Raw genomic sequence first — 21,212 nt, forward strand, 5'->3', positions numbered from 1 at the left:
ATATAAAACCATTATCACAAATCATTTCTGAATTGTGGATAATATCCCAAACTAATCTTATATTGTTTGTTATGTGTCATTTTTTATAAATCTTATTAGCTGGTCATGAGTTGCAGAGTATAGTCCTTTTTTCAGTCTTCTGGCTATAATTTAACCCCTTCAGCTCTTTTTACTTTTTACTGATTTTTTACTGATTTTGGCATACCTGAATTTAAAATACTCACATACATTGGAGTAAATTGATAAACATGGTTTCATTTTACAGACAAAAAGCTAGATTTTAACACATGGGTGGAATAATTAATATTTTGTATTGTATTTTTCATAATTTTATGATAAACACAAATACAAAAATCTACTTTTGCTTTTTTTATTTGATTTATTTATTTTTTATTTGAACGTCTGTTATTTGAGATCTGTTTGGTCTATGATGCTGCAGAAAGTTTTTTTTTTGATTCCACTATGTGCCAGTAAAATGGGGGAAAAATTATTTAAATTGTGCCATTTTTAAAAAAAGTTACAGAGATTTTATTGAAGGGAGGCAAAATGTCCTCTTGGGGGGTGCAGAGCTGAAGGTTAAACATTTTTATTGTACATCTTAAAAGTCTAAAAAGTGGGCATGTGTTGTGGTTGATTACTAGTTGATTCCAGGTTAAACCGGCTATCAGAAATGTGTAATCCATCGTGGACATTATCCACCATGAAGTGTACTAAAAGTACCTTTGATACGAACAATATCTCATGACTGAATTACTCAGAAACCAGTCCATATATGAGTGTCACTCATCAGGTGACTCACTCATTTTCTCATTTCCTCCATTCTCAAAATCTTCCAGCTCAGCCTTACAGTGTTAAACTACAATTAACATACTGTTGCTGTCCAATTTGTAGAACGAATGGTGCTACACTCCACTTCTTTGTTCCACAAAACCTTTTAAAAATGTTCTTTAAACTATGGTTCTTTTAAGAACTGTTCTCTGAAATGTTCTTTAGGAAACCAAATATTCTTCTTCTATAGCACTGCACTACTTAAAAAGAACAAACATTTTAATTATCTTTTCCACTATAAAGAACCTTTTTTTAATAGAATGTCCTCAAAGTGTGCATAGTGTCCATTGCACATGTTACATATATTTCACATTGTCCTGTGGGTTTTGGTCTTATTTTTATTATTACTAAATCAGTCTCAGATACTGGAAAAGTGTTTGTATAGCTTTCTTCTAAATCTCAGTGATATTGTGACCTGCATGGTCCAAAAATATCCTAGAACACTGCAAAAAAAAAAAAAAAAAAAAAATGCTTTTCTTACTTAGATTATTTGTCTTGTTTCCAGCCAAAATATCTTAAAAAATTCTTAAATCAAGAAGGATTTTCTTGACAAGTAAAAATTATTTTCTTGTTTTCAGTAAAATCAAATCAAAATTAAGTGAGTTTTTGCTTAGAACAAGCAAAATAATCTGCGCTTAATTAAACGCACTTAATTTTGATTTGTTTTTACTGAAAACAAGAAAACTACTGTAAACCCTGCTGGATTACCATCATTTGCTAGTTAGGCCAGCAGATGGTGCTTAAAAGCACTGTGCTTTTTTGAACGCTAAACTGGCCTGATTCTCTCTGGTCATTACAAATCTAAAGATGTATCAGTCACTGGATATTAGCATTTCTGCCAAGTGTCACCTGTTGTCTTGTAAAATGATTAAATATAATAAATACAGATGGCAGAAAATGGTTGGTCGTTATCTTTTAGCTAGGTGTGACAGGCTGTTTCAACAGTTCACATAAACCATGATGAAATCTAAATAATAGAATTAGGCAATGTCTGTGAGAACACTGTGTATGCAGTCCAAACTTACACAAAGTTCTCTCATTTATATACTACTGAATATACTGGAAATACCTGTCTTTCCGTTTCCATAAGTGTGTCAAACTTTTATTGAATACAATTTTAATTCATACAATTTTGTTTAATATTTTCCCTATAATTTGTCCAATACAATCATCTAAGGACATCTATCATACTCCTACAATATAAAAAGAAATCAATGACCCTAACTGTGTTTCAAATGAAAATTAATAAATACATTTTTTCTGCTACAAAATTGTTGCTTCTGTGACTAATTTCTCATGTTTCTTTCTTGTACAGTATGTGAACACTCATTATTATAGGGATTTATATAATTTGACTGCAGTGAAAAAAAAATGTTGCAATTATATTTAATTTATGTTTTCATTGCCTCAGCTGTAGTTGTGTTCATCAGTGTTTAGTACAAGCTAAAGTGTGAAACTGGTGACTTCCAAAAGGGGCAAATAATGTGAGTCTGATTAGCAGTCTGTAACCTTCTCAGCTCAGTTCTTAGGTGTTTTGTGAACAAGTCTTTATGATTACGATAGTAACACAAAGCATTGCAAGACTTCATCAGCAAAGAAGAATGGATATGGACTATGAAAAATTGTCTACGCTGCAGCAAACCTCAATATTGCCCTTGAAAAACATTTCCAGAAAACTTCACAAAGCCAACATCCATGAAAGAGCTGCAATCACTAAAACTTTGATCTCAGACACCAGTGCTGAAGTACAAACTAGATTGGGTCATGATCATAAAACCTGGACAGCTGGAGCACAAGATCAATTTCATCATCCGCCCTGATCAGACAAAACACCCGACCTGAACATTGTCAAACCACTACGGATAGTTTTAGAGAGAAATGTGAGAAGCAGATTCCCTTCTTCAGCATCTCTGAAACAAGCAGGCGTTCTGATGCAACATTCAGCTGGAGACTAAAAGCATCTGCTAAATGCATGTGACCCTGGACCGCAAAACCAGTCATAAGGGTCAATTTAATGTTAACATAAATAAATAAGCTTTCCATTGATGTACAGTTTGTTAGAATATGACAATATTTGGTCGAGATACAACTATTTGGAAAATCTGGAATCTGAGGGTGCAAAAAAAATCTAAATATTGAGAAAATCGTCTTTAAAGTTGACCCAATCGTAAGTCGCTTTGGATAAAAGCGTCTGCTAAATGAATAAATGTAAATGTAAAGTTGACCAAATGAAGTTCTTAGCAATGCATATTACTAATCAAAAACAGGTTTTGATATATTTAAGGTAGGAAATTTACTAAATATATTCATGGAACAAGATCTTTACTTAATATCCTAATGATTTTTGGCATAAAAGAAAAATGTATCATTTTGACCCATACAATGTATTTTTGGTTATTGCTGCAAATATACTCGTGCTACTTAAGACTGGTTTTGTGGTCCACACTCTTAAAAATAATAGCGCTTCATGAGGCCATCGAAGAACCTTTTTTGTCTAAATGGTTTAATAAAGAACCTTTAACATTTCACAAAAGGTTCTTTGTGGCAAAAGGTTCTTCAGATTATAAAAAGTCAAGCAAGAGATGGTTCTTTGTGGAACCAAAAATGGTTCTTGTATGGCATCGCTGTAAAGAACCTTTTTAAAGCACCTTTTTTTCCAAGAGTGTAGGGTCACAAATTGAAAAGTAAAGAGACAGCAAAGTTTTATTTAGAATGAAATAATAGCATACTGAATTTTCTCATTTTGTTTAAAAACGTCTGAACTAATCGAGTGAGTAAACAAAATAAAGGTTCATTTACCCCACTGAAAATGGAAGGTCAAGTTAAAAAAGCATTTTGGATACAGTATTATTAGTCCTGCACAACTTGACAGCATTATAGGGCATCTCATGCATATACATACTATATACAGCACGAAATTTGTGAGTGGTATGACAGTATACAAACCTGGGACTGCGAAACACACATATCACAGCAATACATCAGTGTGAAACAAACAGAAATGTTTATTGGAATTACAATAGGTTTTATTGGCAAAGATAAACAGTGGTAGCTGAGATCCTCAAAATATATATCACTCTAAAAGTATCATTTTGTGACTTGTGTTTTGAAATATGAAAAAGGTGCAATAACTACCTCACGCAGTAACACAATCAATACATTTACAAAAGAACAAGCTCCTCTTATTCCTCATGACAATCACACATATACACACACTTGAAAACGAGAGAGTTGTTTCAACTCCTGATAATCCTGTTTGCAACAACAAACAGTACCGTGATTCATTTAGCAGTGGTGAAGTCCTAATATTATTGTAAAATTTCAGATGATGGTTCGTTATGGTTTTTGCGCTGCAATTTCTTGAGACTACTGACTTAATACAAGAACAAATCTTGAATTGCAACGTACAAAGTTCTTAAAGCCACACCTCTTTTCCGAAATAAGAGCAGCAGCATTTACCAGAAATTATACTAATCCAAATGTTTTTTTCCAAAAAAATTTTATCAGTTTGTTACTGATATGATAAATAAATAGCGGTTGGCGGCAATAGCTACATTTCCGTCACACATACTGTACAATGTTTCTTAAACATGCCAGGCAACATAATGAAAATGCTAACCTCTTTTCTGAGGTTTATTAGTTTAAAAAGAAAACAGTTTAAAGAAATTATATATATTTTTTAAAAAATAAAGTCCTAAATTACATTAGCAATAAATACAAAGGGACACCTTAACATGAGGTATTAAGGATATCTCAGGAATCTAACACACTTCTTTTCACTTTTTTTCCAAAGCCTTCTGCTCTAATGCTTTCCGTGCTTCATGAGGTTTGAGAACGTACTCTTTGTACATAGAATAGATCACTCCTGCAAAACAAAAACACAAAATATTGGATTAAACAACACATTTATCTGCAATTATGTGAATGTCTGTGTAAATCTAAGAAAGCAACTCGCCTAAAGTCATCGCTCCCACCACAAAGCCCTGCGCAGCCACACGCATGTGAATCAGATGGACTGACATCTTTGTCTCTCCTCTGCTCTTCAGTTTGAACAGTCTGTAAGCCACAATGGCAAAGAACCCAGCCATCCCTTAAAAGACATCATAGCATGACATGAAATATGATATACAAAATAGTTAGGTTAGAAGCTATAGATAAAATACCACAAAACCAGCCTTAAGTAGCACGGATATATTTGTAGCAATAGCCAAAAATACATTGTATGGGGCAAAATTATCAAGAATCATTAGGATATTAAATAAAGATCATGTTCCACGAAGATATTTTGTACATTTCCTACCGCACATATATAAAATTTTAATTTTGATTAGTAATATGCATTGCTAAGAACTTCATTTGGACAACTTTAAAGGTGATTTTCTCAATATTTAGATTTTTTTTTTTGCACCCTCAGATTCCAGATTTTCAAATTGCTGTATGTTAACAAACTATACATCAATGGAAAGCTTATTTTAATGGTTTTGTGGTCCACACATGGATGCATATGTAGTGTACACATGTCTAAGGTCATCATAAGTGATAACGCATTTTTGTACTTTAATATAAAGCCATGCGAGTTAATAATGACATACGAACTGAATACATATTGCACACATTTGAGCAAGTAACCAGTTATAATGTTTAATGTTTAAATGTTTACCTGCAGGGACAAATGGATTCTCTTTGACTTTTCTGATAAACTTGGATTCATTGTCTTCGTATTCCATTGCAGTCATCTTGGCTAAAAAAAAAATAAAAAAAAAATAAATAAATAAAGGTTAGATGTCATGAATTAAATCCCACATTGCCAATTTTTGATACATAGGTTTATAAGTTGCCACCTCCAATAATCAATAAATCAGTTTATAAATCCGGCTAATAAATTTGTAAAGCATTACATTATTATAATATTAAAAACATACATATTAAGATATTATATTATGAAACTTAAGATATTAAAAAAATATATTTATTTGTATTTCAAAAATGTTAGAAACATGACTTTAGGTCATTTGTGAGGCACAGCAACAGGTTAAACATATCAAGGAAGGACTATATCAAAGAAAGATACAGGAAATCAATCAGTTGATGTGATTGACCAAGTTGAGTAAAAGTGATAGACATGTTACATGAAGGTCAAACGATGCACATAGGCCATTTAAAGCATGATTTTACACGGTTTTTACTTCAAGAATTGATGTGTAATAAAACAAACATTATTGACTGTCTTTTGTTATACATATTATTCGCTTTCAATGAAAGATATGGCATTTCCTCAAGAACAAACTGCTACGTTTGTCTCTGACTGAAAGCACACAAAACCACTTTCGTTCTCTGTTTTTAAAATAAAAGACTGATTTATATTAGCCATACATTCAGATATTAAACAAAACGTATGAAATACCTAATTAGGAAGTTTTCTGCTGCAAGCTGGAGTGAAGCTGCTCGATTCTGCCGGTTGAGAGCTGGTAAGCGTGACCGTCTGCGTGCGGAACAGAGTGATGTAATATGTCGCGCGTCAAAGTGACGTAGATATACAGGCAATCTGGTTTACCAAAATAAAAGTCTCTTTAAATTAACTGCACAACTTCGTTGTTAAATCAAACAATCAGAACAATACGTTTCGAGATATAGTCTTTTCTATTTCAAATATATCATCTATTAAAAAGTGTTTAAATGCATATGTGAATTTTTACGTTTTCATCTGAAGTTTTAATTTGAAAAAAAAAAAAAAAAATGGCGTTTCAAACAACTTTTTTCAGCGAAGGGGCGTGACCCTTGCGTGCAATGCCTGAGTTCAGCAGAGTTCAAAGCTACATTAACCACATCTTGTACATCACGTACTATCTTCACAGACAGGAAATTGCCATAATTATCTAGGCCTCTGCTTTATTTTACATTTATTTGTGTTTTCAAATACATTGTGCAGTATTATTTAGATCATATGTGCAGTATTCAAATGTATTTTGTGTATGACTGCCACTTTAAAAGTGCATGTATGAGTTATATCCCTGTTTTACAGATTACAAATAAATATAAATTTACTTTACTGTTGCTAGAGTTGTTTACTGAAACCAGTTCTGCTTCTAAATTAACAGATAACAGTTAATCAATGATTGACGGTACATCTCCAGCATAATTTCCATGATTTATGAAGGTAGAGCTCCTATTAAGGATGCTGATATTAATGATTAACTCCAAAAAGCTCCAGACGAACAACCCCACTTCAGAGGACTTGCGCTAAAAGTCATAATACATAGGATGCTATTGTATGAACTCTCTGGAAACATATACTGTCGCAGGATTCAGAAGTTTACTCTGGTATATTTATTTTTTTCCATTTCTACTATTCTTTTTCAAACTGAGGTTAAACACATAAATAGGTAGGTATCTGTATGCATGTTGTCTGCACTCAAAATTGAACAAATATTCAGTGTAATTTGTAATTTAAACATATTCCGTGCGCAGAAAAAGCTGAGTCACGGTGAGTCTGTAGTGTAACATAAGCGCTGTTTACCTACAGTATAGGCACTGCGCTATATGATAGCCTACATCAAGTGTAACAATGAATGTATTATATATTACTCCAAATTACATTCAGTATAGGCCTTTCATGTAATGTATGTAAGCGTGCGTTATGTTATGCTATCATATGTTCCTATGTCGATAAGTTATAAGGGTGATTCAGACAAACTTGCCAAAGGTGCAAACTCATGATGAAAGGTGCAAAATCATACAGGTGGTGCCAAAAATAATCTCTCTCTGTCTCTATATACATAATTGAAAAATTAAAAGTTGCAAACATTTTCATGGATGATTACTATTTTATAGATCCACACAAACCAAATGGATTCTTACGGTATAGTATAGAATCGGCAGTCTTTCTTTGTTGGCTCTGTAAACCTGTGCTATTTTATGTTATTCATGCTTTTATAATGTTGTTATTCATGTCTCTTGTCATTATCATTTCTGCTGTATGCCATATTCATATTTGCACTGTTTTGCACAGTGTTTATCTTCTCATTGTACAAAAAGCAAGCCGCTTTGAGTTCATGATACTGAAGTGTGGATCTCTTGATTGTTGGGATCTCTAAGATTTCACATTGTTTTTTAATAGATTTAAATTACCTCTTTTTATTACTGTTTTCTGGTTTCCTTTTTGTTTAATTGCACAGGTTTCCCACGAAAACCTGGAAAATTGATGACTAATTTTCCAGTCCTGGAAAACACATGGAAAATGAAAAAAAAAGAAAAGGAAAATGTCCTGGAAAATCTTGTAGTTGTCCTGGAAAAATATTATATATATATATATATATATATATATATATATATATAGATAGATAGATAGATAGATAGATAGATAGATAGATAGATAAAGGAATTGTGTTCTTCTTTAGCCAAGCCTGAAACAAATAACACTACTAGTAGAAAATGTTCGAACTGCCATAAATCGTAAGTGGCAATTTTCTGCTCCAAACGCATGATCAGCAATCAGCTCTTTTGTTTAATTTCATTTCAGAAGATCTCTGTTCCACACTTGCACACAAACTGTATTGCAAGCATTTTCCAAAATGTCATTGGTGTGGACATATTATGAAATCTTGTAATGGGACATTAACAAAGCTCAGAGATGCTGAAGGCTAACGCAAAGAGGTGAAAATATTGGCAAGCTCACTGTTTCATGAGCACTACCTGCTGTCAGAGAGGGAATTTGTGCTCACAATCAACCACTGTTTTTGTTTCCTGCAGATAATATTTCAAGTAACATAATTTCACGAAGATAAAGTTAGAACATTTGGTTTTTGCTTCAGATTTTAAAATTAGATCAGAAACTGCACATGTATGTAGAATCTTTATTTTTGGTCATAGGGCTGGACGAAAAGGCCAAAATGTATATCATGATATATTTCTTAATTTTGGTTGATACAATATAATTCTGATGAACAATATTTTAAAAAGCCCCAGAATTACTGCCAAGAACGACCACAACAGATGTGTATACAAACTTCTGAAAAATGAATTTGCCAAATCTATGAAACCTCCTTTTATAAAACTATATAATATTTTAGGAAAAAATGGTACAAATAAATTATTGTTCACCTTTTATTTGTATTTAGCCTTCATACAAACAAGAAATGTGAAATCACCATCAAATAAACATACAACTTTCAGACTCACCTTAATAGTATTAATATATTAACTAAACTACAGTATAACATGAGCTGTTTATTCTCGTAGATTGAAAGTAAAGTGCTTCAGCCCGGAAAAACAAAAGAGCAACAACAAAAACATGCTGCTGGAAATGGGGTTATTGAAAATACCAAATTTATCATCTGCCACTAGGAGGCACTTTTGGAGTGGCAGAAACATCAGTTTTCCTGGTAATGGCTGTACACAAAGCAACACTGCGCTCATTGATGCTACTTTATTAGATGAAATAAAAATGCCATCAAAACTTTTCTGAAGACAATCAGTTCCCTTCAAAGATTCATTTAAAACACCTGCACAGTGTTTTGATTTTGAAATGTGCAGTGCTCATGTTTATTCATAGAAGTCAACCTTCACAAATAAATCAATGTAAATAAATCAATAATGTATATTGAAATATCGTATTACAAATAATCATATTACAATATTATATTGCAAAATATATTGATATTGAATTATTGTCCAGCCCTATTGGATTGTAATTAAAATGCAGTGGTTAATAATGTATATAAATAAATAATGTAATAGAGCAAAAAACATCTTGTTCATGTAGTCATATTTTCATTCTATCTCGTCGCTTGCTTAATAAAACATAACAATACCAGCCTTTTTGCTGTACTGTACCAAGTACAGACTCAATTCAGTACTTGCTGATAGGCAGCTGCTTTCAAACATGGATGCTGATTAGTGATTGATAATATCAGATGTGTGCCAACTTTATCATTTGGATGTGTTCATTAGACATTTGTCCAATAATAATTTAATAGGTTGGCTTTCTATTGCACTGTTCTTTGTTATTTTCTGCACACTTTCAGAATAGTTGCAATTGTAATTGAATGGGCTTTCTGTACGCTTCATTTGTTCCTGTTGGCCTCATGGTAGCGGTCTGACTGGAGACAATCTTTCTGTTTTTATTTGTACTTGACGGGTTTAGGCCTGTCATAGACGGCTAATTCCCAAAGTTTTCAATATTTCCCCTCTTAAACTGATTTCTAGGTGTATCTTTTATGTCTTTTATGTCAGATTCTTGCATATCGCACATACTTTAACTTTAGCCTTCTGCGTGCTATTTCTTCAGTGGTTTTAAAAAATTGTTGGGGTACTTGAGGTAAAAAGTGGTAGGGACCTGTCACACCTGCAAATTATGCCTATAGACTATTAGATTATTCTAACAATTAGTAACAGAGAGAATGGTGGTTTATAATTTGATACTATTTATTGTTTCAATTGCTCCATATAAACACAATCAGATCAAATATTTAATCATTAAAAGCAAATTTGTCCACTTTGAAGTCAGTAGATTCATGTTGATACAAAGTCGGTAGATGTTTCAAATAAAAAAAGTACTTGTTTCAAATCTAGAATCCAGCTTTCTAAACTATGGATAATGCTGGTGATGAATTGCTTGTTACATTTATTATTTGTAAGTTGCTTTTAACAGAAGTGTCAGCAAAATGAATACATGTAATATAAATTGTCAAAAAAAAAAACATGCAAAGGAAAATATTAGAAAACAATTTCAACCAAATAAGGGATAGTGAAAACATTGTTAAATGCCATGATAAATCTAACACTCCCCATGTGTAAATAATTAAAAAATCCAATACATTAACAATCTAAAAGACATCTCAATCACCCAAGACAACTGATTAGCACCAGTAAAAGAAGTTAATCTACATTTTTATATCCCAAACCCATACTTATATCCTTGTGAATAGAAAATCATTCTTAAATGTAAATTGTACACACTAAGCATAGGAATTACTATTAACTGTATTATTAAGATGAGACGTAGGAGTAAGTAACCGAAGAGGTGTAGTCAACACTGCCTCTGCGTGATCCGCTTCTTGAGGCATTACGAGAGCCTGCTCTGGATCCCGTGCGAGAGTTTGCTCCTGAGGACACGTTGTAAGGGCTGCTAATGCCTTTAGTAGACATAGAAGTAGCCTGGAGCATCTTCATGCCATTGTTCTCCTCTACCATGCAGTTATCCATGGCCTCCTTGTATGAGATTTTAAGTTTGGTTTTAGGACAGGTCAGGTTCTTAACGTAGTTCCTTGTATCCTGCAGCTTCTGTGCTCCTTTGCCATCAAGCCATCCTCTTCGGATGGCCTCTTCAATGGTCACCCGCAGGCCAGTTTCTGGCTCTAGGAGTCCACCCGTTAGGTACTGGAACTCCAGAAACCTTTGCCCTGCCTCATAAGGCAACCATTTCTCCTTCATGGCCTCAGCGGCAGAAAGTTTTCTCTTGGTCTTCACATCCTCGAAACCTGCGTAAGCCTTCTGTGCTGGTTTAAGCTTGATGGACATGTCTTCATCGATAAGGCTTTGCTGTACAGCATCTTTCAGAGAGAGTCTCTGGCCAGTAGCGGGATTGATAATTCCTCCGGTGCAAACTTGGGCTTCCAAGAGCCGCTGAGCGGTGATGTTGTCCACTATTCCACGTCGCTGTGCCTCAGGGATGGTTATCTTCTCAAGGGTCTCTGTATCAAAAATAGCTCCCACAGGGCTGTGGTCATCAAAAATATCAGATGGAGGGGAGAGTGTGATGGATACGCTAGCAAAGCGCTTGCGGACCTTCGGAGAGGATGGCGATATCTGTGTCGGACTACTACAAGTAGCAACATCCTCAGGACTGCTGGAGCAGATGGAAAGCTCAGAACTGCTGGCTTTACTTGTGATCAGGCCTGCGAACTCGTGGAGCGTCAGAGTCCCGGCGCGGTACTTGTCCAGGGTTTGTCTATCGATGACTCCCCTATCCAGGGACTCTTGAATGTCATACTGGGTTCCAGTTTTGCGATCGACAATAAATAAACGCTTGCTGCCGTCAGATGATTCAATAGTGATCTCCTCCCACTCGCACTCTTGTTCCGAAAGCTCCAGGAAAGTGTCATAGTCAATCAACTCTCGATGGAACGCTTCTCGTACGGTCATCTCTTTGCCGGTATCAGGGTCTACAATCACCACTCTCCTCTTGCGCAAAGTGTTCTTTTGAGATGTCGTTTGCTTTGGCTTCTTCTTGTCTGTCAAAGGCAAAAGGATAAGCCCAGTTTTGGGATCTTTGATGCACCGCTTTTTCAACTGCAGGTATGTGAGGTTTTCATGGGTGTTAGGATCAAAGAAACCTTTGGTGTCGTCACCCTCGTAACTCAAAATGTCATTCATTTCATGGTCAAAGTAACCTTTCCTGTAAGCCACTTCCACATCAATTCGATGGCTCCCTTTGGGATCGATGATGCCGCCACTGGCGATCTGAGCTTCAAGCAGTCTAATCCCATGACCCTTCTCGATGACTTCTTTCTCAATCGCTTGAAAGAGTGAGATGATCTTCCCGGTTGCAGGGTCTTTGTATCCTGTCACAGCCTTTTCTGCAGACAGAAGTTTCTCCTTAAACTCCTTTCCCACAAGAGCTCTCCTCCATGCTTCTTCCACCGTCATGCAGACATTGTTGACCGGATCGATTATGAAGCCGGAAGCAGCCTGGGCTTCCAGGAGCTCCAGGGTGGTTCCCCTCCGAAGCAGACCATCTTTCATGGCCTGGTAAATGGGCAAGACCCTATCATTGGCTTCATCGTAGATACCAGCGATGCAATCTGAGCCTCCTAGGTACGATCTGAGTCTGTCCTCGATATCTCTGCCTGTTAGTTGTCCTCGGTTTACTTTATCCAAATCTGTCTGATCAAGCAAGTTGGAGTCTACAAGCTCAGTGAGCGAGACCTCACCACGGAGACCTTTCACTGTCATACTCTTTGAGCTCTCAGTGACAGACCCAGTGGTCTGTGTACACCGACAACATGCAGCCGGACGCTGTTGCAGCGCCCTCAATTCCCTTTCCAAAGTCTCCTTTTTTATAGTGAGCTCTGAGATCTCCTTGTCTGACATCTGAAGACGACTCTTGTAGCGTTCTTCTAGACTCCTCAGCTCGGCGGTCAACCTTTGGATCTCACTCTGCAAAGAGGCCCTATCTCTCTGTACTTTGTCTTTATCTGCCTCGCTCTGTCTGATCTGGCCCTCCTTTAACTCGTACTGGCTTTTCCAGTACTTGAAGTCCTTGTTAAGCTTATCAATTTCATCCTGGAGACGTTGCTTCTGCTTGATCTCGGTTTCCAAGGAAAGCTTGATGCGCCTGAGCTCTTCTTCAGAGCGCTGCTGCTTGTCTTTGTCTTGTTGCAACATCTTCAGTTTGACTAGAAGACTATCTCTCTCTTGCACAATCCCTTTGTAGTTGGCATCAGATCGCTGGATCATCATGGATGTCTGTAAACATAAAAGAGAAACGGCTTATTGATGAACTCGTTCAGATTTAAATTTATTTAGAGGATTTAACCAAGAAAAGATTTCACCAACACCATTTTGATTAGAACATGGTTAGAATAAAACAACAAAGCAAGTATTTAAATATAAAAAAAGCATTCTGTGGAAAGATTACAACCATGCAGTGTTATGCAGAAAGTGTGCTTTCGAATGCAGAAAATAATTATGCAGCAAAGTGTTATCCAGCAAAGCCAATTGGTGATGTATTTTTGATTCGACTGATGTCGCTCAGAAAATAATACCTCCGAGAACTGCTTTTGGATTTGGGCGATTTCCACCCTTAAACTCTCTCTCTCTTTAGTCAGTTCATTGATTAGATCCTGCAGTTCCAGTGCTCGGTTATTGCTGGTTTGTAACTGGAATTGAATGGCGGACAATCGGGAGGCACTTTCGCTTTCGATGGTGCTCAGGCTTCGCTTGACGTCATCTCGCTCTAGTCGCATGGTCCTCAGTTCTTCCTCCAGCCGCAGATGCTCCTTGGTAAGATTCTGGGTGAGGGTCTGCAACTTCTCGATCTCACTGGTGCTCTCATTTAGCGCTCGACTCTTGTCTTCTATGGTCTTGTAGAGGGAATCGTTGCGCTGATTGGCCTCACGGACGAGGGCTTGCTCCCGCAGAAGCTGCTGCTGCAAAGCCTTCAATTCGGCATTGACTCTGTTCAGATTCTCTATTGTAATTTTGTACTCCTTCTGGCTTCTCTCCAACTCATCTTTCGTGTTGCGAAGGTCCTGCTCATACCTGCGTCCAGAAGCACTTTCCTGCTCTTGATGGACCCGCAGAGTGTTGATGGTGGTGGTGTATTCGCGGCACGTCTGATTCACCTTCTCCAGCTCGGTTTCGATCCTTTTCCTCCTTGTGAGCTCATCTTGATTACTCCTCTTCTCCTTTTCCAGTTCAGCCTGCAACTCGTTCACCTTCGTCTGCAGCTCACTGATGCGACTCTGCAGCCTGGCGGCATTCTGTTCCAGTGTGCTCTTTGCATTCTTCTGTGTCTCCATCTCTCGCCTTATGATGAGCAGCTCTTGCTCGGAGACCTTTAACTTGTTAATGGTTTCAGTGGTTGAAGTGTGCTTAGAGAGCAGTTCAGCCTGAGACTGTCTGAGACTTTGATTCTCGACCTCCAAGGCTTTCCTCCGCCTGCTCTCGTCTTGGAGGTTCTGGCTCAACAAGGAAATCTCACGGGTCTTTTCCTGAGCCGCTCTGTTGGCTTCTGCCAGTTCCACCCTGTGTTTTGTTTCAGTGTCTTCCTTTTGACGCAATATGACCTGAATCTGTGTCTCCAGTTCCTTCTTGAACCTGGTCCCCTCGGTGGCCGAAGACCTCTGCTGATGAGCGTCCTCTTCTGCTTTCCTTCGTGCCGCTTCGACTTGGGAGAACGAAAGCTGCAGCTTTCTAAGTTCCTCTTCCAGGTCTCTTTTCTCAGAGATTAACCTATCCAGCTGAATTCTTAGAGATGCCGACTCCTCATCCTTCTGCTGCGCTGTCTTGAGCACACTGGTCTTGGTGACGTGGATCTCAGATTCATAAGTTTGCTTTAGGCTATTAATGTCCTGGTTCAACTGTGTTCTTACCTTTGAGGTCTCTAATTCTGCTGCATTGCGCCGGGAGGCCTCATCCTCCAGCTGCATTTTCAGCCGTTCAATCTCCCGCTCTTTTTCTTTGATGGCCCTTTCAAATTGACTTTTGGACATACTGAGCTCCTCAAGTTCTTTCTGTCGCTTGCGGACAGCGAGCTCGTACTCCTCCTGCTGGTTGGTGTATCGCTCTTCGGCCAGCCTCCGTTTGCGCTTCTCCTCTTCGATGAGAAAGGTGAGGCGGGACATCTCATCTTGTAATTTCTTTAGCTGAGACTGGGTGCTGTCCAGGCTTTCCTGAGCAGAATTGCATTGTCTAGCCTGGGTTCTCTTGACCTCCTCCATAGATATAAGCTCTTCTTTAGATTGGTTCAGCTCCAGCCGATAGCGAGCCAGGCTATCCTCCAGTGTCTGGTTTTTTTGACCTTGATCTTTGAGGTTGTCCTTGAGACGTCTTAGTTCTTCCTCCAAAAGGTCAATTTTAGTGTTGCGCATCTATTGAAAAAAAAAAGGATAGTTTAAAATAGTGGTAGTAATTTACAAACATAACAAATTCTCATTCTATGCAGTGACTAATCTTTATTGTCCTAAACAAAGTGACTTAAATCTAGCACAAAATTGACAATATTGGTACTATGTACCAATTGTTAGTATTCATAAAAGTCCTGTCTTGTTCTTGGTATTCTTATGAGTCACATTTACAGCCTTAAAACAAATGTATTTGTGAAAGTAAAGAAAGCATTTTAAATTATATATTTCAGGAATTCCCTTTGTACCTGTTGGTCAGTGTTATTTTATTATAAGAGATAATAATAGAGTTTTTATTCATATTTTGAATGAGTTTTTATTTTTTACATTTTCATTTTAATTTTAGTTAAAGTTTAAGCAAGTGTCTTGTTGCTTTTTTTCAATTTTAATAGCGTATTTTAATATATATGTTGATATAGTTTTTTTTTATAAATTTTCATTTTAGTTTTAGTTTTCTTATATTAGAACATCAGGATAAACTAAATTAAAATGGGAAATGCTGCCTTGGCATCTGAAATATAAATATTTTTATATTATATATTATTTATATTAAAGTTTATTTTATGATTTTAATTTGGTTTCAGTTTTAGTAAACCCTTCTCCTAATACCATTTTTTTTTTGTTAAAATGTTAACCTTAAAAATTTAATGAATTTCCCAACATCTTTATGTTTTGATTTTCTTATTCTAAGATTTCTACAAAAGCTAAAATATAATATAAATTATACATTTGTATGCAATTTGGCACTGGCATCTCATAAACTCAGTGGGGTTTCCTTATTAAGCCTGATTTAGAAGTTTATTTGGAAAGATATATTCACAACACTTCAGACAAAACCTTTACCTTTAACTCTTCCATGTTTTTCATCATTTCCCCAAGGAATTTGTAGTAGTCGCTTGAACGCGTCAGGAGCTCTATGTAGCGTGACTGCAAATCTGCCGCCTTTAGTGAAACAATTGTGAGTCAGTAAAGCCAAAAAATGTACTCATTAATTAAATTCACTTGTTAATTCACTTTTTCTCTCTTGGATGTAATGTCATTACCTCCTGCCTCAGTTCAGTGGATGGAGACTGCAGCATAGTCCTCTTGATGGGAATGTTGAGCAGCGTCTCCAGTCCTGCGCTGTAAGATGCCAGCTGGAGCTCATAGTCCTACGAAAAACAGTACACATATGAGAACTTTCTCTTTTAATCGTTTGTATGTACTTATTGTAATTATCAAAACAAAAAGTCTCACCTTTATGGAGGCAGCACATGTGTCTGCATCTTTGACCACATCATCCACTTTTTCTTTCTTCCCTTTTATCTCAGAATACAGCGCCTGTTTATTGACAACATAATTTTCTCAGTTACATATTTTATCCAAACTTTACCCAAATCCAAAATTCCCTTTCATAATCAGAATGCATCAGCAAAATCGTAATTAGTTGAACTGAAATTATGCTACGGGCATACATTATTGCATTTCATTGAGCAAAGAGCAACAAGATCTGAACCACCGAACCACATGACACTTGCTGAAAAAACCTTTTATACACACTATGTTGCAGAAGAGAAGTGCTGAAGCACAACTCACTTAAAAGAACTACACCACATTTTTATATTTCTATCTTTAGTTATAGAGAGGCCATAGTGCAATAATGCGGCTTTTAAATAGTGAACTATATTCCATCAAAATTATTTTTCTTTCATGCCATTTGAAAGTATTTAACAAGCAAGTTTAGAAACAGAAGCAGAGGCTCCTTAAATTCAGATTAGAAAAATACTTACTGTGCAAAAAAAATGCATGTTACAAAATATGAGATCAATTAGATCAAATAGAGATCAAAAGTACATATTAGTACCTAAAGTGTCCATATATTAGTACCTAAAGTGTCCATATTAGTACCTACAGTGTCCATATTAGTACCTAAAGTGTACATTTTAGTACATAAAGTGTCCATATTAGTACCTAAAGTGTCCATATTAGTACCTACAGTGTCCATATTAGTACTTAAAGTGTACATTTTAGTACATAAAGTGTCCATATTAGCACCTAAAGTGTCCATATTAGTACCTACAGTGTCCATATTAGTACCTAAAGTGTACATTTTAGTACCTACAGTGTCCATATTAGTACCTAAAGTGTCCATATTAGTACCTAAAGTGTCCATATTAGTACCTAAAGTGTCCATATTAGTAGAAAAAGTGTCCATATTAGTACCTACAGTGTCCATACCTAAAGTGTCCATATTAGTAGCAAAAGTGTCCATATTAGTAGCAAAAGTGTCCATATTAGTGCCAAAAGTATACATATTAGTACCTAAAGTGTCCATATTAGTACCTAAAGTGTACATTTTAGTACATAAAGTGTCCATATTAGTACATAAAGTGTACATTTTAGTACATAAAGTGTCCATATTAGTACCTAAAGTGTCCATATTAGTACCTACAGTGTCCATATTAGTACCTAAAGTGTACATTTTAGTACCTACAGTGTCCATATTAGTACCTAAAGTGTCCATATTAGTACCTACAGTGTCCATATTAGTACCTAAAGTGTCCATATTAGTACCTACAGTGTCCATATTAGTACCTAAAGTGTACATTTTAGTACCTACAGTGTCCATATTAGTACCTAAAGTGTCCATATTAGTACCTAAAGTGTCCATATTAGTACCTACAGTGTCCATATTAGTACCTAAAGTGTCCATATTAGTACCTACAGTGTCCATATTAGTACCTAAAGTGTACATTTTAGTACCTACAGTGTCCATATTAGTACCTAAAGTGTCCATATTAGTACCTACAGTGTCCATATTAGTACCTAAAGTGTACATTTTAGTACCTACAGTGTCCATATTAGTACCTAAAGTGTCCATATTAGTACCTAAAGTGTCCATATTAGTAGCAAAAGTGTCCATATTAGTACCTACAGTGTCCATACCTAAAGTGTCCATATTAGTAGCAAAAGTGTCCATATTAGTAGCAAAAGTGTCCATATTAGTGCCTAAAGTATACATATTAGTACCTAAAGTGTCCATACCTAAAGTGTCCATATTAGTAGCAAAAGTGTCCATATTAGTAGCAAAAGTGTCCATATCAGTGCCTAAGGAATACATATTAGTACCAAAAGTGTCCATACCTAAAGTGTCCATATTAGTAGCAAAAGTGTCCATATTAGTGCCTAAAGAATACATATTAGTACCTAAAGTGTCCATACCTAAAGTGTCCATATTAGTAGCAAAAGTGTCCATATTAGTAGCAAAAGTGTCCATATCAGTGCCTAAAGTATACATATTCGTACCTAAAGTGTCCATACCTAAAGTGTCCATATTAGTAGCAAAAGTGTCCATATTAGTGCCTAAAGTGTCCATATTAGAACCTTTTGAAAGGGTGATCTTGTCATAATCTTGTTAATATGATAATTTCATCTGTCTGGATAAGTATCCCACTATATTTTGCAACAGATTAACATTTGACCAGGTTTGAGTATTTTATTGTAAGTATTAAACTGACTTTTTGCTGATTTAGGTGGTCCATCAAGCTATCCAGACTGTTGAATTTAGTAATCTGGAGGGAATCCTGGCGCTGACGTGTGTCCTGAATCCATTTGTTCATCATGGAGTTGGTTTGCTTGTAGTGATTCAGCTGTTTCTCCTGTTTCTCCAAGTCCCATACCCTGACAAACAAGCACAAAAAAATTAATAAAACTAATTATGGTGGTCATACTTTCTACATTTCTACAGCATTTGTCATTGCGTGTTCTAAAAGTGCATGTGGAAATTCAAGCCAATGTCAGAACACAATATTTTTCTCCATACCTGCTGTCAATCTGAGTCACAATACGGCGCCACCGGTCACTCATCTGTCCAACAAGCTCTGAGAATCTGGACAGGTCTACATCACACTGATGGAAAGATTTGTCTATTTGACTGTTAAAGTGCACAGCCTTGGACAGCTCAGACTCCATAGCCTTCAAAACACCTTTCTTCTGCTCAAGCTCTGCTTTCATCGTCTGCAAGACATCACATTCAAATAAAAACATATATGTGACATATGCTCAATCAAGGGGTCATATTAATACAGAGTTCAGAAATATAAACTCAAAAATGTTAAGTTTACCTTGAGAGTCGTGTGGTACTTTTCCACTTCTTTCAGATCAAGTGAGGAAGTCTCTTTCTCTGTCAGACGAGCCTCATGAACTTTAATGATGTCCTCAGCCTGCAGGAGGTTCTGGAGCAGAGCCTGAAGAGCAGTCAGCCTGAAAACACAGACAAATCCTCATGAAAAACACTAGGAGACGATTACTGCTAATTAATCCTCATACTAATACCCCCTCTGATCACCCCTTGATGTACAGAAACAATTCTAAGTAAGCCATTCATTGGTTAACTGAATTAGAAAGACAGCCCAAGCCTGATTTTACCTTTATTGTTTTATGAACATATATGTTCATAGATTTTAGATGTCGAGGAGATGCTGTTTGTTTATATTGCAATCGCAAAAAACATATAGACTTTAATGTTTAACGTTAATCCTAACCCTAAGCAACGCCATAGTCACCATAGATATAATAATGTTTGAAGCTGCTAATGAAGCCTCTGGAGATGAAACCCAATTATGGTTAGGTGCTTTATATTTCCGACATGCTCTAATCAGTTGACTTAGATTTTTTGTCTTGTTTCCAGCCAGAATATCTAAAAATTCTTGAATCAGGAAGGATTTTCTAGACAAGTAAAAATGTGGGTCTTGTTTTTAGTAAAAACAAGTCAAAATTAGGTGAGTTTTTGCTTAAAACAAGCAAAATAATCTGCCAATGGGGTAAGAAAAATAATCTAGTTGTCTGCTTGAAATAAGATTGTTTTTCTTACCCCATTGGCAGATTATTTTGCTTGTTTTAAGCAAAAACTCACTTAATTTTGACTTGTTTTTACTAAAAACAAGATAATAATTTTTACTTGTCTAGAAAATCCTTCCTGATTCAAGATTTTTTAGATATTTTGGCTGGAAACAAGACAAAAAATCTACGTAAGAAAAGCATTTTTTGCAGTGAACAGACTTGGTCAGATGACAAAGCAGACCTTTTCAGAAAGTCGGGCTTTAAAGAGAGAGTGTAAAAAAAATAGGTGCTGCAGCAATGTCTAATATCAGAAAAATAATGTTTTTTTTTTATCTTTAAATCATGCAAATGTCAGATAAAGACATATAAAATTATAAATTTGGAAATGTAACCAAAATCTAAACCCAGAAGTGGACCAAAAAGCAAAATAATGTGAAAAAAGTCCAATTTCTATAGGTTCACACTTAAAAACAAATTGTAACTATTGTGAACTTTGTGATTCATGTGTCTCCTGTAGACAGTAGGATATTTGGCTGGTTTAGGACGCTGGTTTTGCAAAATAAAAAAGAACAATTAATAGATGCATTATTGATCGTTTTAAATATTCTTGCCTCTGGATATAAGCGGTTGAGAAGCCTTGCAGGCTGCCAAGTTTTGTGTTGATGTGTTCCAGTTCAGAGCGCAGGTAGTGGGTCTGCTCTGCGTTAGTACTTCCTTCCAGCTCTCTCAAAATCTTCTCCCTCAGACGCAGGTACTCGTCCCGGATGGAGTCCAGATCACGATGTACACCCTGACAATACAGACCAGACACAGATTATATACAAATTTACTGATTACATTAAAAATTAACTCATATGAATCAAGAGATTGTCAAGATGGTCCCCAATCTAATAACATTGGTCTATTATTATATACAGTAGACAAACTTGGCTGCTTTAT

General features: G+C 36.1%; 2 protein-coding genes across 3 annotated transcripts in view; both read right to left on the reverse strand.

Moving 5' to 3' along the window:
• Positions 1-3,809: 3,809 nt before the first annotated feature.
• higd1a (HIG1 hypoxia inducible domain family, member 1A) lies at positions 3,810-6,333 on the reverse strand. Its single transcript, XM_073849144.1, has 4 exons — positions 6,233-6,333; positions 5,489-5,569; positions 4,784-4,918; positions 3,810-4,693 (listed from the first exon to the last, which is right to left on the reverse strand). The coding sequence occupies exons 2-4, from the start codon at positions 5,562-5,564 to the stop codon at positions 4,605-4,607; spliced, it is 300 nt and encodes a 99-aa protein (XP_073705245.1). The 5' UTR covers positions 5,565-5,569; positions 6,233-6,333; the 3' UTR covers positions 3,810-4,604.
• A 3,900-nt stretch (positions 6,334-10,233) lies between these two features.
• LOC141344955 (desmoplakin-A-like) overlaps positions 10,234-21,212 on the reverse strand; it is a 36,839-nt gene continuing 25,860 nt past the window's right edge. Inside the window, exons 16-24 of one of the 2 annotated variants that reach the window (XM_073849858.1) lie at positions 20,885-21,063; positions 19,556-19,694; positions 19,255-19,448; positions 18,950-19,112; positions 16,689-16,772; positions 16,496-16,603; positions 16,296-16,394; positions 14,922-15,419; positions 10,234-13,293 (exon numbers count right to left, since the gene is read on the reverse strand). In XM_073849858.1, coding sequence (XP_073705959.1) covers positions 10,816-13,293; positions 14,922-15,419; positions 16,296-16,394; positions 16,496-16,603; positions 16,689-16,772; positions 18,950-19,112; positions 19,255-19,448; positions 19,556-19,694; positions 20,885-21,063 — 3,942 coding nt within the window. In that variant the 3' untranslated portion in view covers positions 10,234-10,815. Of the gene's footprint in view, positions 13,294-13,592; positions 15,420-16,295; positions 16,395-16,495; positions 16,604-16,688; positions 16,773-18,949; positions 19,113-19,254; positions 19,449-19,555; positions 19,695-20,884; positions 21,064-21,212 lie in introns of both variants that reach the window. The other variant, XM_073849857.1, reaches the window with a different exon arrangement.

The sequence above is a fragment of the Garra rufa genome, chromosome 10 (genome assembly GCF_049309525.1).
Source record: "Garra rufa chromosome 10, GarRuf1.0, whole genome shotgun sequence".
NCBI lineage: Eukaryota > Metazoa > Chordata > Actinopteri > Cypriniformes > Cyprinidae > Garra > Garra rufa.

Excerpts from the sequence above, each read along its gene's own strand:
- higd1a (XM_073849144.1), bottom strand. The coding sequence starts at position 5,564 with ATGACTGCAATGGAATACGAAGACAATGAATCCAAGTTTATCAGAAAA. Across the intron at positions 4,919-5,488 it reads GAATCCATTTGTCCCTGCAG|GGATGGCTGGGTTCTTTGCC; the intron begins GTAAACATTTAA and ends ATGTCTTTTAAG. Across the intron at positions 4,694-4,783 it reads GGTGGGAGCGATGACTTTAG|GAGTGATCTATTCTATGTAC; the intron begins GCGAGTTGCTTT and ends TTTGTTTTGCAG.